At 39.1% G+C, this 20,475-nt stretch overlaps 2 protein-coding genes across 6 annotated transcripts in view; one reads left to right on the plus strand and one right to left on the minus strand.

Annotated features, from left to right (window-relative positions):
- Window positions 1-840, minus strand: part of smim1 (small integral membrane protein 1) — a 3,526-nt gene extending 2,686 nt beyond the window's left edge. Inside the window, exons 1-2 of one of the 2 annotated variants that reach the window (XM_088006985.1) lie at window positions 591-839; window positions 226-381 (exon numbers count right to left, since the gene is read on the minus strand). In XM_088006985.1, coding sequence (XP_087863111.1) covers window positions 226-320 — 95 coding nt within the window. In that variant the 5' untranslated portion in view covers window positions 321-381; window positions 591-839. Of the gene's footprint in view, window positions 1-225 lie in introns of both variants that reach the window. The other variant, XM_088006986.1, reaches the window with a different exon arrangement.
- Window positions 841-1,251: 411 nt separating this feature from the next.
- Window positions 1,252-19,808, plus strand: cdk11b (cyclin dependent kinase 11B). Of its 4 annotated transcripts, none has more exons than XM_015004130.2 (21): window positions 1,252-1,309; window positions 2,065-2,195; window positions 2,550-2,689; window positions 2,770-2,897; window positions 3,010-3,157; window positions 3,665-3,727; window positions 4,595-4,731; window positions 5,421-5,546; window positions 5,635-5,733; window positions 5,961-6,095; window positions 6,174-6,248; window positions 7,407-7,633; window positions 9,069-9,159; window positions 9,248-9,369; window positions 9,460-9,565; window positions 9,704-9,825; window positions 11,695-11,802; window positions 12,215-12,331; window positions 12,701-12,849; window positions 17,907-18,096; window positions 19,299-19,808. In XM_015004130.2, the coding sequence occupies exons 2-21, from the start codon at window positions 2,079-2,081 to the stop codon at window positions 19,389-19,391; spliced, it is 2,493 nt and encodes an 830-aa protein (XP_014859616.2). In that variant the 5' UTR covers window positions 1,252-1,309; window positions 2,065-2,078; the 3' UTR covers window positions 19,392-19,808. The 4 variants fall into 4 exon arrangements, with proteins under 4 accessions (XP_014859616.2, XP_014859614.2, XP_087863114.1 ...); XM_015004128.2 differs by having other exon boundaries at window positions 3,668-3,727; XM_088006988.1 differs by lacking the exon at window positions 3,665-3,727.
- Window positions 19,809-20,475: the final 667 nt, after the last annotated feature.

Raw genomic sequence — 20,475 nt, forward strand, 5'->3', positions numbered from 1 at the left:
AGCATTACTTGAAAAAGACCCTTAAAAAAGTCTGGAGAACTTTCCAAGGTTGTAAAAATTGTGAAACCATTTACATAAATGTACTATGAAAACAGGGTTAAAGTATTTCCTCACTGTTGTGTCTCCCCGTCTAAGGAACCCAGCAGTTTAGCTGATTACTCGACAGTGTGAGAAAACTATTTCCCTTCATTTCAAATAGATTTTTGGGATTCATCTTCATCTCACCTCCTTGCAGTAGACTCTGAAGCTTCTATGTTCATGTTGATGTTGCTCTCACTCCAGCGGTCATAATGCACGCTGTTCTCCCCGTTGGACTCCATTGGAAGTGTCTTCTTCTATTATTAGAGGTTTATGTGCAATTATTCCCTGTTCACTGCCAGTCTAGAGACAGAAGTACAATATGTTACATGCAAGTCAATATTTGCAGTAGCAAGGAAATTAATCTGCTTTAAAATGAGGTTTGATATCTGAAAGGTTGGCTGATTACTTTGATGAGTAAAAAAGGAACCTCAGATAGAGTCTTACCTTTAAAACTAATGTCAAACAATAACTGTCAGTTTTAAGAAACAGGAAAAAAATGTTTTTCTTACTTGTGGCTGATAACAACAAGCTTGGAAGGTCTTCTTTCAAATCCTTAAAAAGAAAGCACTGCCTCGGTCTCAGTGTCAGACTTTGGCCAAAGGTCACTGTTATAAATCTATGAGCTGTTCTTGTCTTTCTTCTTAACTTTATTATACAACACTTTCCCAGTGATAAACCCAGTTTAGTTCTAGCCCTTATAAATTCAGGGTTTTATCACATCCTGAGCAGATATGAAGAAATGCAAACCATGAAAAAATAAGGCAGTAAATATGTTCCTGACAAGCTCACCTTGCATATATGCTATTCATTTTATCAACAACAAAAATATTTTTTTATCTGGAATACAGGATATGAAGCAAAACAGCAGCCAAAGGTCATTTTTACATAAAATTAAAAGATTGAAAGTAGATAAAGACTTGAATGTTTTGCCTTATGGTTTTATGAACAGATCATAAGATTTTACTATTATTAATTATTAATAGTTAGTTATTAATAGTGTATAGAAGGAAATGCAAACTGTATTCCAGATTATATTTTCAGTATAACGTGATATAATACAACATAAGGGGCAGTGACACTGTTTACTTTTTAAATAGAACAAAAAATTTTATTGAATTTCGTAAATTTTCGTTCGATTAGATGTGCTAATTCACAGGAAGGTTTTGTTTCACACCGGAAGCAGTGTGAACGTGTGTGACACGATTAAACTTCCGCTGCGCATCTTCAGGTGTGTTTGGGTATTTTATTTTCTCAGCGATTATTTTAATTAAGCTCTGCATTCACGCCTTTATTTTAAGATATCAAAACTGCTACACACATGACAGTTAAAATGTATAAAAACTGTGATATTTATTTCTTTGTAAAATACATATTTTTAGCTGCAGAATTTTTTTTAGCAACGGTCTCACATGCTAGCTTACGCTAAAGTTTGCTAATGCTAGCACCGTGGTAGCATTCCTGCCCAATATAAAACTTAAAATAGCTTTTGAAAGTTTAACATGCTGCTATGTTACTCTTTGAAATTTGGGAGTTTATACGTGGTGTCCAGCTTATCAAATTCGTCACAGAGTTTAAGGTTTTAAGCTATTTTACTGACTTAGCTGCTTATAACCCTGCTTACAACACGGCTGCCGCAATGTTAACTAGCACTGTAACGTGGAAACGACAAACCTGACTTAAAATTGTACAGCGTATTGAGTCCATATGCTGCTTAGGTATGAAACAGCACTGTATATTATTAGTGTTTTGTGTACCTACACGCTGAGTGCTGTTTTAGCAGGGGAATATAACTCAAAAAGGTTGCAGTAACGTCACACATGAATCATTTTAAAAACAAATGCAGTACTGTATTATTATTATTATTATTATTATTTATTTTTTACAAAGTTGCGCTCGTGTGGTTTTCAGGCTTGTGTTTACTAATGTGTAACACCAGTGCTGTGATAAATCTTTGTGTACGTCTGTGTTTGTCATGTGAATCAGGTGGTGGATTGTGGATGCTGATGGGGGACGAAAAGGAGACCTGGAAAGTAAAAACTCTTGACGAAATCTTGCAGGAAAAAAAACGTCGACGAGAATTAGAAGAGAAAACTGTTATTAAGCGCCAGAAAAATGTAAAGTGCCTTTAAGGAAAAACATAAACATTGTAGCCATGTAAAACATGCATGCTTATGAAAATGTGAGCATTATTCATGAAATTTTCCTGGTAATGTTAATAAACTAATTTACAATTTCATTTTCAGAGGTATTTTTAATTGGTCTTTTTTGTGTGTGTCAAATCAGCATTTATTGTTATTTTTCTGAAAAATTGTAACACAAAAAAGCCCAAAAATCTATCTGAGTTTTGTAGGTGCATTTTAGATATCTTGTTTCTGATTTGAGCTTGCTCTAATAATTAGCTGTTGTCATTTCATATTGATAAGGTTTTGGATTTCAGGCACTAATAAATGTCGCCTTGTTTTACGCAGTTCTCACAGGGCGTTGTTCCACAGACGAATGATCGGGAACCAAAGCGAGACACTCCGGAGGAAGGAGAACTACGAGATCAAAGAATGGAAATAACAATTCGTAATTCCCCGTACGTACGGGAGGACTCGACAGAGGATAGGTAGATTATACCATGATACAAATGTGTTAGTAACGGTTATTAGTGAAATCTAAACAGTGTTTGTGTTATATTTCTGGTAGAGGAGAGGAAGACGAGTCACTAGCAATCAAGCCCCCGCAGCAGGTTGCGAGGAAGGACAAAACGCATCACAGAAAAGAGGAGAAGAGAAAGGATAAAAGACGTCACCGCAGTCACTCTGCTGAAGGCGGTGAGACGTTTGATTGATTACGCAGACAGAAACGTGATTGACGGAGCATCTTACCAAAATTTCGATCATTTCTTTTGCTTTTTTTTCCCCCTTCGGTTGATTACGATTAAAGCTGGAGGTAAACACGTACGAGTCAAAGACAAAGAAAAGGAGCGAGACAGCGATCGCCGGAAGCGGCGATGGGAGGAAGACAAAGCACGCAGAGACTGGGAGAGGCAGAAACGAAGGGAACAAGCCAGAGCTCATTCTCGCAGAGAGAGGTGAGCATTAATGTTAGTTATCGATTGATTTTATGGTAATCATATATGGTTTTAAATGTAACCACCCCATCATCTATGGATGTAATGCATTTTACAAATGTAATTCAATTTTCTTTTTTACAATATGTTAAACTTTGGGGTGGGCGATATGACAATATTACATCTTAAACAACTACAACCTGTTGAGGATGTACCAGAGCAGAGATCTGGTGGGCTCATAGGACACAGGTCCTGGAGGTCCTGTCCTGGTTTTGCTCAGATACATCAGTTTCTGTTTTGTCTGCTTCCTTCAGCTTCATAAATGAACTTTTATGCAGCAGGAATGAAATGACTACTGGTTTTCCATGTGCACCATGGTACCCGTTTGATATCCGAATAGTCAGTTTTGACAGTTTGAAAGTAAAATTACCTTTAAAGCCATATTCAGGTACGGTGCTACTATAGACTCAGGTGTTTCTGATTGTCCACCAAATGCAATTGAAGATATTTTGTCCTCATTACACACAGAAGAAATCTCCAAGAACACTCCCCTCCTCCAGCTGTTCCTAGGTGTCTAGCGGCTAATGCTAAGTAAGTAAACATTTAGGTGGTTGTTTGCTAGCTCCTCAGTGGTCTGGTTAGTCTGTTGAACTTGTTGTTGATTTGTGAGGTTTTGTGAACAACGTGCTTCTACACAGTTAAAATAATTACAACAGGGTTTAGATCTAATTTCACACAGTGTCACTGCAGCAGACCTTATCAGTAACTTAAAATATCATGTTTGCAACTAATTAAAAAAGACTTAGAGTATTGTTTGGGTTGAAACATTGTATTTTATTTTGATAAACCAAAAACATGAGTGGGTTGGTGAGAGAGTGATCAACTGGGAATAATATGAAAATTCTACTTATAATAATAATAATAATAATAATAATTGTAACATTTATAATTTAGTTGAATAATATCTGTGATAAACATACACAATGATCAAAATGCAGGCTATTAAGTAGTAGGTAGTACATAGATATTAAGTAGTAAGAGTGCACCTTACCTGAGTACTGGTGTTGTTTTACCTTTTAAGTTCAAAGAAATTTTCTTGAATTTGGCAAAACCATTTAAGACAAGGTGTAATTATGCCAGTGTACAAATTAAATATCAGTTGTGTTTGTTACAACGTATGAAAATTACGCAAATGATCAGAATCTCTTCCAAAGTGCTCCATTAGGCCTTTACCTTAACAGCTGGGCTTTTATGTCTTGAAATTGTAATGAAAATAAGGATTTGTTTGACAAATATAGTTGCCATATTGCCCATCCTTAAGTTTTGCTGTAGTTGTGCATTTATTCCCTGAAAGCATCTAAACCAAAAACACACAAAACATTTGGATGATGTGGCAGAGTTTCTTAAGTTTTTTGCTGGTGTAAACGATCTGCTTCTTTTCGATGTTTTTGACCACAGAGACCGTCTGGAGCAGCAGGAGCGCCAGCGCGAACGAGACCGGAAGATTCGCGAGCAACAGAAAGAGCAACGGGAATTTAAAGAGCGTGAGCGAAGGGTAGACGATCGACACAAAGAGAGAGGGAGTCGGCGAGAAAGTTAGTCTTTACAAAAGATGCATTTTTTACGTTCTTCCCTGCTTATTGAATGATGTTCTGTCTTCAGTGGAGTGACATCATACTTAGTAAATCAGAAGCGTACATATACCAAATAAAAAGACACACGCACCTTTTGTTTTCTTCTGAAGTTAAATCAGACCAAACGTCTCCTGTTTATGTCAGTCAGAATTACAGAAATTATTTCTTTTTGTAAAAACCACAATATTGAGAGAAATAATACATTACTAATGTTACAATTACATTCAACAATGTTTTAACTGCTTATAAATTGATATGATTTGACAGTTCTACTCCCGATGAGTTACGCTAAATACATTTGTCGTCAGTGAGTGTCGTGACAGATTTTTCAATCTGTGATTAAACTTTGGCCTGTCAATACAACCTTAAGGAGATTACAATTTCCCCTTTTTATCTGCTCTTGTGACTGACTGCATTGAACATCAAATTTCATGCATTTCTGGTCTGAAAAGTCAATTATTTATATTGGAACCAAAAGTGACATTACAAGCTCACTGACAGAGTTTCCGATCAAGTTGAAAATTCTCAGCTTTAGGTCTACAGCCAGTTTATTTGTGCATCTCTATCAACAGAATCAAAGGATGTCATTATACAACCTTGTAAATTCGTAAAGCTCTCTATTATTCCCTCTCATTCGCTCTCATTCACAGTACCGTCTCACCATCGCATGCTACCCGACGAGTATGACGACAAGTCAAAACAAGCTCACCACAGTCGCAGTCCGACTCGCGGTTCCCGGGACCGGTCTGAGCACAGCGAGCCACGGAAAATTCCAGGTGAGGATTTAACGTAAAACCTGCGTCGTCCTTCAGATCATTTCTATGTTAGCTGTTGTTATAGTAATTTCTTTTTAAATTTATTCAGCATCTAAAGAGGAGAGGCTAGATGTTCAAGACCTGCTTGCAGACCTCCAAGACATTAGTGATGTTGAAAGGAAGACCAGCACGGCAGAATCCTCCATTGGTAACGCAGAGCTGCACTTAACAATGACCATATAGGTTTAAACTCATGTTGACTAGTGTTGCAACCCAAATACCTTTGAAAGAAATTCAATTTTTATCCCTTTTACAGTTATAGAAATTCAGATTAGCTGCATTGTGCCTCTTTCTACACTATACGTTGATTATTTTTACCTTCCCAGCTTCATTGATTTTCTTTCTCCACAGTCAAATTCTCTCTGTCTTGCTTAGCATCAGGGTCAGGCTCTGAAGAGGAGGATGAAGAGGAAGGAGAGGATCAGTCCAGCAGCCAGAGTGAGGGGGAGGAGGAGGAGGAAGACGAAGGAGAGTCTGTTTCAGCGTCGGGACGGTCTGAGCAGAGTGCAGGTAAAATGTGTTGCTTTTCTGTTTCTAAATGTCGCTCAAACCTAATAATAATAAAAACATGGCTTTTTCCCCATTCAGAGGATGTGAGTGAGGAAGAGCAGTCAGATGAAGACGTTGAGGAAGAGAGGGAAAATGGAAAGCACATACCTGCAGGTTGGTGAAGCCCGGATTCATGAGCTGCCGGACACTGTTGTTTTTGTGAAATTAACATGATTTATAGTGAAATAAAAACATTTTTTCTTATTTCTCAAATGCTGGTCATCTTCAACTGACAGCTCCTTAAATGTTTCTTTTCAGGTGTTTCTAGCTTTTAAGTCCATTTCTTTGTAATTGATTAAGAGACGACATTTCTAATACAGTCTTATACTTCATTAAAATGTTTGAGATGCCGTAAAATAAAACTCAACGTTTCTTCAGTTTTCTGCTGAATTTACTCACCAGTGAGGTTCTGGATCTCTCCTGTGTATTTTTTTGAAACACTTTGTCCCGACTGTTCAGTTTCTGCCAGATATCTGTACAGCCATCACTCCTATTGGTTTATAATTTGTCCCTAAAGATTTATCTGAATTTTATTTATTTTTTGTTCATCATGTTCATATTTGACTTCTCAATGTGGTTGCAGTTAATCTTGTGCAGACAAACCTTAAAGAAGTTTGTAAATTTAGCGCGTTTCTTGGGTCATAAAATGTCATGATTTGTTTTTTGGCTCCTTTCTGCGAGACTCAATATTTTAGTCCTAAATCTCTTGAAAAACAATTAACTTTGTCAGCAGAATAATAATCTTCATAGCATATGCTATCTTTTTGCAAGCTGTGCAGCAAAAATAGAAGATAATTGATAAAGATTAGCGGCATGCTTTGCTCAAACTCAAGCTTATTATTAGCACTTTAACAACAGAGATTAGGAGTTGAGTTTTATAACTGATCGTTGGTCCAATCATTTTAAAATGCCTCAGTATGCTTGATATGTCAGATCAATGTCTGAACGTGTGCCATGAAATTTAAATATTAAATTTACATTTTTAAACCAAAAAGAAAAAGAATAAGAATACATACACAAAGTGATATTCTTTTGCTTGTTGTACAGAACAGAAATAACAGTTTTAATGATTTATTATATTGTTGATTTTAATACAGTCAGTATTAAAATCAACTTTGTTAGATTGAACTTTAATAGCATCTGCCATAAAAAAGAACAAAAACAAATTCAGCTACAGAATCACAACATTGATCATGTAGTTTCTGAATTCATGTCCCTCATCAAACAAACTTAATCAAATAATTTTAACTGACTTCACTCTTGCTGTTGCAGTTCCAGAATCCCGTTTTGACCACGACTCTGAGGAGACCGGCGAGGAGGAGGAGGACGACGAAGAGGAGGAGGACGATGAAGAGGAAGGTAGAGAGGGTGACCCCACCCCTCAGACCCAAACTCACTCCCGTTCGCCCACCCCCGAGGAGAACTACATTCCAGAGTCCCCTCCAGTTTCACCTGTGGAGCTGAAGAAGGAGCTTCCCAAATATCTGCCGGCTTTGCAGGTCAGCGTTCCAATACAGACACGTTGCATGTTGTTTACATTTGGAAATTTCGAGCCTGTGCACAACGGTGAGGGGCAAAAAGACGATTCTTTTATGTGCCATCCACAATCTCTATGCCTTGGTAGAACAATTCTCTTTACTAAATAAAACCTTTAGATTGTAGGTGTTATTAATTTAGTGCAATGCACCACAACAAATGGAAAAATTGTTGAAGAATAACTCAAAACCGCTCGTGTTCTTCTTTTTTCTAACTCTGTGTGTCGGCTACACTACACACTCACACACACGCGCACACACACACACACACACACACACACACACACACACACGCACACACACACACACACACACACACACACACACACACACACATGTTTGTGTTGCTATCTTTGTGGGGACTTTCCATTGACTTCCATTCATTTCTACCTTTACCCTTTTCCTAACCCTAACCATCACATACCTAACCCTAACCCTAACCAAAACTCAATTCATACCTTAGCCCTAACTCTGACCCCTGACCCAAAAACAGGGTTTCCCCTCGTGGGGACCAGGCTCCGGTGCCCACGAGGAGCAATTGGTCCTCACAATGTAGTATATGTCAGGAAAATCGTCCCCACAAGGTATTACAAACGCACACACACACACACACACGCACACACACACACACACACACACACACACACACACACACACACACACACACACACACACACACACACACACACTCGTTGCCATGGCAACTGACTGAAAACATCTCCACCAGTGTATCAGGATTAGGACTGTTGTAAACAATTATTTTAGTAATCGAGCATTCTATTGATTATTCTAACAATTAATCAAATAAAAATATTTATCAAATAAAATACTAGTAAATACTGCCATAACAGCAGTATTACTATCAGATATTGACATCTGCACTAGTTACTAGTTAGAAAATTAGCCTGTAACAATAATAGCCCACTTTTTAAAGTGCATATTGAAGGTTGTTTTAAATGGCTGAAAAATATTTGTGATATATATTTAAAAACATTTGTGATTTTGATTAAATGGAACCACTACAATTGTGAAATTGTGTTTTTTTCTGGCATTAGTGGAGTAACAAAATATATTTTGTTTGTTTCAGTGTCATTTTACATCGTTTCCCTCCCAACAGCCTCTTGATTATGTTCACATAGGTTTCGGTTTTGTGAGTTAAAGAAATTCTGTCAATAAAAGTCTTTGCTCTTTAGTCAAACAGATTTAATAAGCACTTAAATTTAGCCTTTTATTAGAAGAAATGATTGTGTCATGATGACAGACTGTTTAGTCTCCCTTCAGTCACTCTACTAACCACAAGGTGATGCTTTAGAGAAAAAAAAAGCATCCTTACCTTAATTGAATAAACCTCTAATGACATGTAAAAGTTTGATTATTCTGAATTAATTTTTTTTTTTAGGGTTGCCGCAGCGTTGAAGAGTTTCAGTGTCTGAACCGGATAGAGGAGGGAACCTACGGAGTGGTGTACAGAGCCAAGGACAAGAAGACTGGTATGTACATAGACTCCTGTTTATGTTTTGATTTTGTGGAGTTTTTTTAATGTGCTTTTTCTAGACAAATGCCGTTTTATATTTGCAGATGAGATTGTTGCCTTAAAAAGGTTGAAGATGGAGAAGGAGAAGGAAGGTTTTCCCATCACGTCTTTAAGAGAGATTAACACGATTCTGAAAGCCCAACATCCAAATATCGTCACAGTCAGGGTGAGACAACTTGACAATATTTTTGGGTGAATAACATTTGCTGTTTGTTTTTTTTTTCTAGATTGACCTGTTTCCTTTTTGCATTGTCAGGAAATTGTTGTTGGAAGCAATATGGATAAGATCTATATTGTAATGAACTATGTAGAGCATGACCTGAAGAGTCTGATGGAAACCATGAAGCAGCCTTTCTTGCCTGGTATTGTGGCATAATTTATTTATTTTTTTCTTCTTCTTGTAAAAGTAGTGAAAAATTCAGTCTGACATTTTTATGACGTATAAAGGTTATTAACTAGCAGGCAGTTATTAGAAGCTCATGCAAGGCTTTTTCTTTTAGGAGAAATAAAGACTCTAATGCTTCAGCTCCTTCGAGGAGTCCGACATCTCCATGACAACTGGATTCTTCATCGGGATCTGAAGACGTCTAATCTGCTGCTGAGCCACAAGGGAATCCTCAAGGTAAGCTGACCCAGAAACTGTAAGCTAAAGTGCGTTTGTGTGTGTGTGTGTGTGTGTGTGTGTGTGTGTGTGTGTGTGTGTGCGTGTGTGTGTGTGTGTGTGATGGGTTAATGACCTGTGTGTAGAATAAAAGGTAGAGAAGGCGATTGTGACAAACATAAAAAGAGGTTCAATTACCTCATGCCATATAACATGAGGTAATTGGCATGTTATATGAATCAAGCCATATTTTATATGGTTTGATTCTCTCCCCAACTCGAGAATCAAGTTTGTTAAAAGCCCCTAAGTAACTTCAAATAAGTTAAGTAATTATACTTAAATTTAGGCCTGTCACGATAAATAACAAATCAATTAATGGCACAATAAATTAAAATGAGCTCGATAAGAAAATGTGAGCGATAATTATGCCTGCTTGTGCGTCTCTCTCTCTTTCTGTCAAAGAGACCAGGTGACAGAAAGCTTCACTCCGGTGCCTCGAGTTACTCCTCCTCTCTTGTTTCCATGGTAACGGCTCAACACCCGGGGAGTTAAAAGCCTCAGTTTTCCTCTGCTCAAGCTGAACCCAGTACGCGGGACACTATAGCGAAATGACGACAAAAGTTGAACAATTTTAAACTTTCTTGTGTAGTGATGCTCGCCTGTGTGTCTACATGTATGAGCTAGAAATTTCACATGAAGAAATTATACTGTTCACTTGTTGGGATGAGTGCAAGCAACTCAACGCGCAAACTTCATAGAAATGAATGGAGATGGAGCAGCGCTGTCTCTAGTCGTCACTGTGGGACCATTACCTCAGCTACATAATGGACTCCTGGTCTCCAACCACAGAGTGTAGCTTAACCTAAAACTCAAACTGAACGAGATGAACCACCGAACCTGTGGAGCCGCAACAATACAACCAACATATCTGCACCTAAAATGCACCGATGCTGGTTTGCTTGCTTGGGGACCATCATATTGACAATCACTGAGGTGCAGTGGCGTTTTCTGGTATGTGCAACATGGGCAACTGCCCAGGGTGGCATCTTGTATGGGGCTGCCCCCTCTACCTCCTGTCATCAACTGGGATCTGAATGTGAACAGTGACTGATGCAAACCGCTCCCCCCAACTCCCCTTCCAATTTTTTATATTCATAAGAAATGTTTTAAGTCAATTCAGCACTATCTTTTCTGTGTTGGATCGGTATTGGCTGAACCTGAACCTCAGATATTGGATTTGGTATCGGAAGTGAAAAAAGTGCTGCATTCCCAGATTCAGAGTGCAGCCGCTTTGAAAGAATCCCAACTCTACCACTTCTTTCTTCTTGCTTAAAAAGTATCAAAGTCCCTTTGAAGTTTTTACAGTTGATCTTTCTGTAGACTTTGATGTGACTCTGCATTAATTAATCACCTAGTCATCATTTATAGTTTTATTGCTGAGCGTTTTATGTTTTATTTTCATCTCAGGAGTCTGTCCCCCACACATTCGTAGCTTGACCTTGACATTCGTCAACATTGCTGCAGCCTAGCATCTGCGGACATAATATACACAAATGTCTCTGTTTTGTAACCCTCAGTGGAAAATCGCATGAGAAACAGCCAGGGTAAATTAAAACATTCCAGGAAAAGAAGTTCCATTGGGAAAATATAGTTGAAAAAAAAATCCAAATGCAAATGTTTCTGAATCTCCAAGTTGGAAAAAAAATTGCGTAGACACCTGTCAGCTTTAGATTTCTACCCAGCTTGATATTATACAAAACTACTGGTTAGTATTTGATTAGAGAAACTTGATATAGACGTGTTTGGGGAAATCTTCCGAAGACATGAACCCCTTCGCCAACAAAAACCCTGAGGTCTTACAGTTTCCCTTGTTTTGGTCCTGTTCTCTAGATTGGGGACTTCGGTTTGGCGCGGGAGTACGGCTCGCCCCTGAAGCAGTACACCCCTGTTGTGGTGACTCTGTGGTACCGATCTCCGGAGCTGCTGCTTGGAGCCAAGGTGAGATCTCAAGTTCTGCAAACCGCAAAGGGGTTGTCAGACGAAATACCTAAGCAGCATCTGACGTTCCAGACACAAAGGTGATGAACTTTTTTTTTTTTTCAAACTGATTGCATCATCTGGACCGTTGGTCTGAGAGATATATTTCCATGAAAAGACAACATCTGTGAAGCATTTGGCTTGTAAGTCACCAAATACCGCAAGTTGTTGCAGGAGTTGTAGAGCACAGGCTTCGTTTCAGCCAGACGGCAGAGGCCCAGAAAGCTATTGGAGAACATCCACACTCTCTCTCTCTTTTTCTTGCGGGGGGGGGGGGCAAATGGGGGGATGAACTCAAACAGAATTTTGCCAGGCAAGTCCGTCTGCTTGATGTTTCTGTGGATTACCGCCGTGTTTGTTCTTCTCTCCGCAGGAGTACTCTACAGCTGTGGACATGTGGTCAGTGGGCTGCATATTTGGCGAGCTCCTCACCCAGAAACCTCTTTTCCCTGGAAAATCTGAAATTGACCAAATTAACAAGATTTACAAGGTGAATGCCATCATTTGCCCTTCAAATTTAAGCTAAATTGTAGCTGCGAAGAGCAAAATGACCTTGTTTACTGCCTATGAATTTAATGTAGTGTTAAGAAGATTAAGGACGTAGTTCAACAGTTTTTCTCAGGGGGGAGCTGTTGGCAGACAGCTGACTAGACCGAAAAGCTTCCCATATTTTAGCGATTCACATACTGTAAAGCAATATAGCCATGCATGCTTGTATTAATGCCTCCTATTTTACGACTAACAAATTAAAAATGCATGCTCCATTTCTCCCAGGAGGGAAATTGTTCTCTAACTAACGACATCAATCCTTTGCAAGTGTAGCAGTTGACGTGTGTGTTTGTGTTTGTGTTGTCTGCAGGATTTGGGATCACCCAGTGAGAAGATCTGGCCTGGCTACAGCGAGCTGCCTGCTGTGAAGAAGATGAGCTTCACAGAGTATCCCTACAACAACCTGAGAAAGCGCTTTGGAGCGCTGCTGTCAGACCAAGGCTTCGACCTCATGAACAAGTAAGACTTTTTCTGGAGTTCATAGATATCTATTGGCACTTCTGAGAAAGACGTGTAAAAAGTCTTAAAAATATACATTTTTTTTTCTTTAAAGTAACACAGCTCCACACTTTTTAATGACACAAGATCCATCCTTTAATTTAACTTTTTAAATTTACTCCCACATTTAGAAATAATTGTTTTTGTTCTTAATCACTTGTCATTGTTTCCTGTAAAATACAGCGGGGTTTTTTATTTAGATTTTTTTTAATTGATCGAGGAGAATAGAAAGTTTATAGTAATCTACAATTTCATTGTTTTCTGGGTGGAAATATGATCTGGACAATATGCCAAAAATTACATAGTATGGCTTTTTACGGTGAAGTCCAGATCCCAGTTTTACCTCTAGTTTGTTGCAACTTGTGACCCTCCACTGTGGTTTTTAATTAGACGTGCTCCAATAAACTGACCCCAATTTCTTTAATTTTATAAGAACAACGATCGGCCGATACCGGCATGAGAAACCGATCTTATCTAGTTTAACAAAGGTCTGGAAATAAGCTGCAGTTCCCTTTTGCTCTGCGGTGAGAGAGAGCTGGTTGACAGACCTGTGCATGTCTGAACATGTTTGGTTACCACCTGACTATTGCCAGCTTAGCGACTGACTTAAAATTTAGCTACTTTTTAGACAAAAAAAAAAAATCCATACTGACCAAAATCTGAATCAGCAGGTCAGACTTTTTAAATATTACTGGTTTACCAAAAAAAATGCTTGAAATTCCTATTAAAAAATGTATGAAATGTAAATAAATGTTTTTTTTAATCCAAATAAAATTTCTATAGTCCAAATTGCAAAAAGAAGCTTTTATGTTTCAAAGAGTCACATTGCTTTTGCGGCTTTAAACAAATTTATTTTGGCTGAAGACGTTAACATTGAATTAGGGATGCACCGATATGAACATTTGGACCGATATTGAATATTGATATCGCCCTTATTGCTGATAACTGATATTGTGCATCCCGTTATTGAATATGTGCATAAAACCTGTGCAAGCTGTCTAATTATCTCAAAAAATGATTTTAGTCACTTTTAACAATGAACACTTATTTGCCACTCCTGCTACATAATACTTGTGCACTGGTGTGAAAATGCTATATCACAATAACTGGTAACGTTGTTAGTTGTAGTAATGATATTTTTTCACAATTTCACACATTCCATTTTTTATTAACACACAAAATATTTTATTTTTTATAGCATAACTATCATAAACAAATAAAGGAAATGTAAAACGTTTTATCTCCATCCCCTGTCTTTGATCTTGTTTGCTGCATTTCGTCGTCGGGATCTCAGGGTGTGGACATGGAAAGAAGGTGCTTTGGTTTGGGGAAACTCAGGGACTCTTCTTTGCTTTTTGCGGATGATGTGATTCTGTCAGCTTCAGGAGGCCATGACCTTTTGGGTGCATTGAAGCGGTTCACAGCTGAGTGTGCAGTGGATGGGATGAGAGTCAGCAGTTTGCAGCAACTGGAACTGTGTCAAGCAAGAATGGAGAGGATCCAACTTAGTCTTTTAAAAGAAATCTCAGCGGCTGAATGTTGGGAAAACTTCAGCAAATTCTTCACTGGGATAAGAAAACACAACAAAAAAAACCCCCTGAATTTATTTCAGGGATTTTAATGCAGTGGTGGCAATGTATTTGGATGGCACAGTAAGAGCTGCATCTCACACAAACACAGATCAGCAGTCAGTGTGATTAATGCTGCATTTTAAAAAGTTTTATTTGTCACATTGTTTGGAACATTTGGTGATATTGCAGGAGACTAAAAAAAATTTTATGAAAAAATTATCAGCTGAATTACAAAAAATTTAAAGAAAAGAACCTTAAATGAACTGGTAGCCAGTACTGAATATTTCATGAACAGAGAGCATGTTTCTTTAGTCAGTAACAAGCATACAGTAAAAATTTCTATAAATGAGCGAGACATGTTTAAAATGTGCTGAGCGCCTCCTGCTGTACATTTTTTCCCTTCGGGGCGGAGCGTTCTTGGCGAGCTGATACGAAACATGACAACAGTGGCGTGTCGGTCCTTCATCAATACGCCTCGATGAGCGTCAGATCCAAGCACACGTTCCAATTCATGATCCGAAATGTTTGGACGGCACCATTCTTACGAAAATCATTTTCATATCGCAGTAATGACCTCGTCGTTTTCTCTCGCATGTTCCAAATATTTTGCTCACCAGCTGCAGGGCGAGAGTCTTTTTACTCAGATTTTTCCTGACCCACTGAGTCTTTTGTCTACACTCATGACACTAACAACTCCACTGTGCTGCTTGAGGAATCACAGTCCAGTGAAAGTCTGGCCAGCACTGCCCAAACTCTCCATCTGCCGGAAAGCCTTCGTACCCTGGTACTTGTTCAAACCGTGGAAGGTCAACATGGAGAGGCGTTCGGCGTAAAAAGCATGAGGGCAGAGTAGTGTGGGAGTCTGTAGGTTTAGATTCCTGTTTGGAATATCACACATCCTTGTGTGGGAATGTGTTTGAATATTGCTGTATTTGCTGTCGGACTTCAGAGGGGCCTCAGCACCAGAAGTACTTTCTAAACCTGTTCAACTTCCTGGGGAATCAAGATTTTTCCATCATCTTATCTGAATTAACTGAGCTTCATCGTCTGCTGATGCAAAGTTTAAATTCTTTATTTTAATTCCTTTCTGTGGAAAACAAGACTGTGTTGTATATGATGCTGCATGCATTGGGACAGCAATCTCTCTGCCTAACCAGCATCCTACACAGCATTAGTATATGTTTTTACAAGGGCCGTACTACCAATTTCCTTAATTTTGGTTAGGGCTGAAACGATTCCCGGAATGATTGGAATACCTCGATTATTAAGATTCCTCGAGGAAAATTAATTTGCCTCGAAGCTTCGTTAAATTATGTTTTATTATGTAGCGCACCGTGTTTGTCCCGGATCGTTATTTGTGTTGCGCAGCGCTCTTATTTCTGCCTTTGAGGTGTTGTGAAGTGCTAGAAGCATGGTGTTGAATTGCGCGCCGCGCAACCCAATTGGGTTGGGTTGAGTTTGTCAGGCTTAAGGACTGTTGAATTTTGCGGTGTGATGGTTGGAGTATAACAGCTTTTGTGGTGTCGGAATCACGTCACGGTTTGAGAGACAGAGAAAGAGAGATTCCTCGATTAATTGTTTACAACAGCCCTAATTTTGGGAGATCTGTGATTGACCACCGATCTTATTTGCCTCCACAAAGGTCTGAAAATCAGCCACTGTCTCCTTTTGCTCTCCTATGAGAGACGGCTCAGGGTTTCCTTCAGAAAACATACTTGGCCAGGGGGTAGAGGCACACAGACAGCTGTCAAGTGTATTTTTGAGTTAAATGTTTAAGGTTGATAGGAAATTTGAAACTGTAAAAATCCAAACACAAAAAATACACTTGTCACTTTATTCAGTGAAGTTGTTGGCATGTAAAATGGTAAAGTCAGGGAGTGATTACAGTCTTCTAGTGAATAAAGAAACACCTGGCTTCAGTCAATCAATGCAGCAAAATATTCCTTTACAACATGAATCAGAATTGTTGTCTAATAAATTGTGCAACATACCGAAAATTAAATCCAACCAGGTAAGTATTTCGCGTTCAAACGTCCAGAATGTTTAGAAGAAACTAAGTCTGTAATAAAGAAAAAAAAAGGAGAACTTGAATGGCAATTTTTGCACCAAACCACAGTGATGACGGGTCATGGGTTTGATCAAATGTCTGGCTTTAGATGCGTAGCATCTGGCAGGTAATGAAAAACAAAGTGCTGTGAGTTGAAAGCCATTTGAAGTGTTTTCCTTCAGCTGTGCCTGAGCCTGATTCAGCTGAGTAAACCCATTGTATTCAGCCAAGTATTTAAGTTTTTAAACCATTTATGTGTAATCAAATTGGCGGTATTAAACAAATCTCTGCAATTACCGGGTCCTGAAAAGAGCTACTTAAAGACATTAAAAGTAGCGATTTTTCTTTTAATAATTACACACTACAGACATGTTGACGCGGCTTTGCCATGACTCTACTGGCAGCCGTATTTCAGCCGCGATGATGAAGTTTAGGAGTTAAATGCACTCTGTGACCCTAATGGGATCAATAAGAAATGCTGTCATTGAGACACCAAGTCTCGATTCACTTTTTTGACTTCCAAGACTAGATGTTGAGAATCTTCAGTCTGACAGCACGTCCAAACGCGGATGCTTTTGCAAAATCAAGATTTTTCACCACATTTTCTTCTCCACCTACACAGTTTTTTGATTCTCTTAAAAAAAAAAAACAACAACTCTGTTTACGGTGTATTGTAGGTGTTGTCTGGATACCTGGAGATTATTAGAAACTGAGCTAGCCCACTGTGGCTCTGTTAGCTCGTAACCACAACAATAACTGAGACGTTTCTATGGGTTTTTATTTGTCCGCCACACTTTGTATTAACTGTCTCAACTGAATGCCAGAGGTAAACAAAAACTTTTAAAGGACTGAAACGAAAGAGAACAGGAACTACATTTAGAGATGAATCAGTGAGGTACAAAAAAGAAGAGAAATGATAAGAATCAGTCGCTGGTTGATTGAAAGCATTGGCTTTCCAAAACAGTGAATTCTAGGTAAAAGCATCACTCTTGGATCAATGTCACTTCTTTTTAACACAGAAATGGCTGGCTGGCATTGGGATTAGCCTTTTGGTAGCGTGTTAGAAAAAGAAACTGAGTTTGGTCAGTGTCACCATCTCTTGCAGCATCCGCTGGCCGTTTCTTGCCACCATTTTTTATATATTTTTTTGGCTCTTGCACATAAAGAGGATTCCTTTATATTTCATCCTGCCTAAAAAACCCTGATCTGTTTTCCAAATGGAGAGAGACGGCTCTGAATGAGCTAAACCCCAAAACTGTGATGAAAGAATCAGAGGCAAGGGCAGCTACGCACAAAGTCAGGCACTGGAGAAATCCAAATAATAATTGCTCCGTTTCACATTGCAGTCCAAACTAGGCACAGATCAGTGAATAAATAATAAGTGATTGTCTGTTTTCCAGATTCCTCACCTACTGCCCCAGTAAGAGGATCTCAGCCGACGAGGCCTTGAAGCACGAGTACTTCAGGGAGACGCCTCTCCCGATCGACCCCTCCATGTTCCCCACCTGGCCGGCCAAGAGCGAGCAGCAGAGGGTGAAGAGAGGCACCAGCCCTCGTCCGCCTGAGGGAGGCCTGGGCTACAGTCAACTGGTAATGACATTAGGCTCCACTTTCTCCATGACACACAGCTACCAGGCTTTCTTAGTGCTGCCTGTGTTAAATAGATTACAGACCCTCGAGCTTCTGCTTTGTGTCCGACTATTTCCTCCTTGTGTTTTCCAAGATGTGCTCCCTGAAGTTTCTAATGTTTTCTGCAGCGGTCCCGCTCGCCCATAAGGATATTATTGAAACTTTTCAGCAGCAGTTTCAATATTTTCCACCTTCCCGTACGAAACGGAGCATGCCAGAAAGCTGTTGGTTGTTATTTCAGTTTTATTCTTGAGAAACGCCCAAACCCACGAAGCCGCCGAACCCGGAATGATTGATAACTGTGTTAATAATTAGCGTCCTCTTGCCCGCTTCTTTGGATTAACAATAAAAGTGCCTTGAAAAATAATTCCAGCGTAATTTATAATGGTCTGTGCTAAACACTTGCAAAAGTATTCAATTTGCTTTCCAGATACAAATACCAACTTTAAAGTATTTATTTGGATTTTTTGCAATTGACCAACTCAGGAAAAATATCATGCAGTCACCATTTTTCCCCACATAAGGAAATCATTGTGCTGATTAGGCAGGATAATTATATGACATTAAGAAGTTCTAATTCTATTGTTTGTCCTATTGTTTTAGTCAGTTTCAGTTTCTGAACAAATTAAAGTTGAGTTGTTTTTACATGTTTGACCTGAGTTTGTGAAGCTATTGCTGTATTTAAGTGTGCTGTACTGGTTCAGAATGACCAAATATATTTGTAGTTTTACTAAATTTACGACTTTCTTCTGGTATTTTGTGCCTTTATTCTGCTAACATTGTGGCTTTATTCTTGTCATTAAACAAAAAAAGGAAAATCTCTTGACCTCGAATGCTCCATCCCAAGACCACGATACGATTGAGTAAAAATGTAGAGTCCATAACTAGACCAAAACCTCAAAAATATGGTTTTGACACCGATATTGAGCCTGAGTGAAAACACACAGATGGCGCACTTCTCCAAATTTTATTTGTAAAACATTTCTATTCCTTCCACTTCACAATAATGTTATACTTTGAATCTATCACCTAAAGTCCAATGTGGTTGAAACGTGACAAAATGTGGAGAAAACATAAACGTGTATGAGTGATTTTTTTAAGAGGTTGCACACAACAAACACAGAAGTGTAAAACAGATGCATTTGTTTCCTTTTTAACACCAGGGTGACGACGACCTGAAAGACACTGGTTTCCACCTGACGACCAGCAACCTCGGAGCGTCTGCTGTTGGGCCCGGGTTCAGCCTCAAATTCTGATCAGAAAAAACCAGCCGGGACGTTTCTCTGCCTCGCTCGCTCAAGAGGAGCAGAGCAACGAGTTCTGGGACTCATTCGTTTGAAGCCAGGCGGTTTCGCTGCTGCAGACTAGCTCGGTGTCTGCTAAACAACTGATCTCAGAAACTCAGGACTGTCCAACAGCAGGACTCGTTTTAGTTGGAAATCTTTTCATTTCTGTGAATTCAACATTTCAGAAGTGACTGTTTCTGCTCCTCAACAGGAATGCACCATTTAGAAGTTTCACTCTCATGGTTGACTTTTTTTTTTTTTAAATGGTTCCCTGACTACCTGAGCTACTGTATAATCATGCATACTTGCCATATGATCCATCAGAAATTTACTGCTGACATAACGTTACGTTGACTGTTTTTCTAAGAAATAAAATTTTAAACTTTGCTTTGTCTGCTGTGTTTATAAATCCTGCCCAGCCTGCACAAACACAGGAAAATTAAACCCTGCAGAAATCCAGTCTAACTAAACTCAGAGTTCAACTTGTTGAACTCAGAGAACAAAAGTTTTGCACACTTTCTCAATTTATTTTTTTTGTTCTTTTAAGTGAAAAAAAAAAAAAAGAAATCCCGACTCTGCCTTTGTTTAGTAACCAGCTTTATTGCATCAGATTTAAACCAATAAATTCTCTGATTGAGAGCCAAAGAAAAATAAACAGTCTCGCTTCGGTTCCTGCAAGACTGCGAGCTGCTTTCGCTGGAGGCTAGAAAATCCTCCCTCCTCCCCCCTCTCACCGCCACCCCTCCGCTTGTCCTGGTTCTTCTGCAGACAGCCGTAAATGGAAAAATTCATTAATCAGTTTTATCTGTCCCCTGCCTCCGCCGCAGCCCCTTCTGCAGATTATTACACCTGATGTGTTGAATGAGCTTGGAAAGAGCTGCGAGTGGGGCTGGCTGCGGAGTCCCTGGAGGCAGACTGCTGGCCTCATTGTCAGGCTAGTAAAGTAAGCTAGACGTCTGAGATGTTCCATGTGCGGTTTTAAGGTCCAGATATCTCCAAAGGCCGCTGAAATTGCGGCTCATTTTTTGCTTCAGTGGCTCAGTTTGGTGGGTGT

The sequence above is a fragment of the Poecilia mexicana genome, unplaced genomic scaffold, assembly GCF_051168715.1.
Source record: "Poecilia mexicana isolate PSO_F unplaced genomic scaffold, ASM5116871v1 scaffold_7, whole genome shotgun sequence".
Lineage (NCBI taxonomy): Eukaryota > Metazoa > Chordata > Actinopteri > Cyprinodontiformes > Poeciliidae > Poecilia > Poecilia mexicana.

Excerpts from the sequence above, each read along its gene's own strand:
- cdk11b (XM_088006987.1), top strand. The coding sequence starts at position 2,079 with ATGCTGATGGGGGACGAAAAGGAGACCTGGAAAGTAAAAACTCTTGAC. Across the intron at positions 2,690-2,769 it reads GAGGACTCGACAGAGGATAG|AGGAGAGGAAGACGAGTCAC; the intron begins GTAGATTATACC and ends TATTTCTGGTAG. Across the intron at positions 18,097-19,298 it reads GCCTGGGCTACAGTCAACTG|GGTGACGACGACCTGAAAGA; the intron begins GTAATGACATTA and ends TTTTAACACCAG.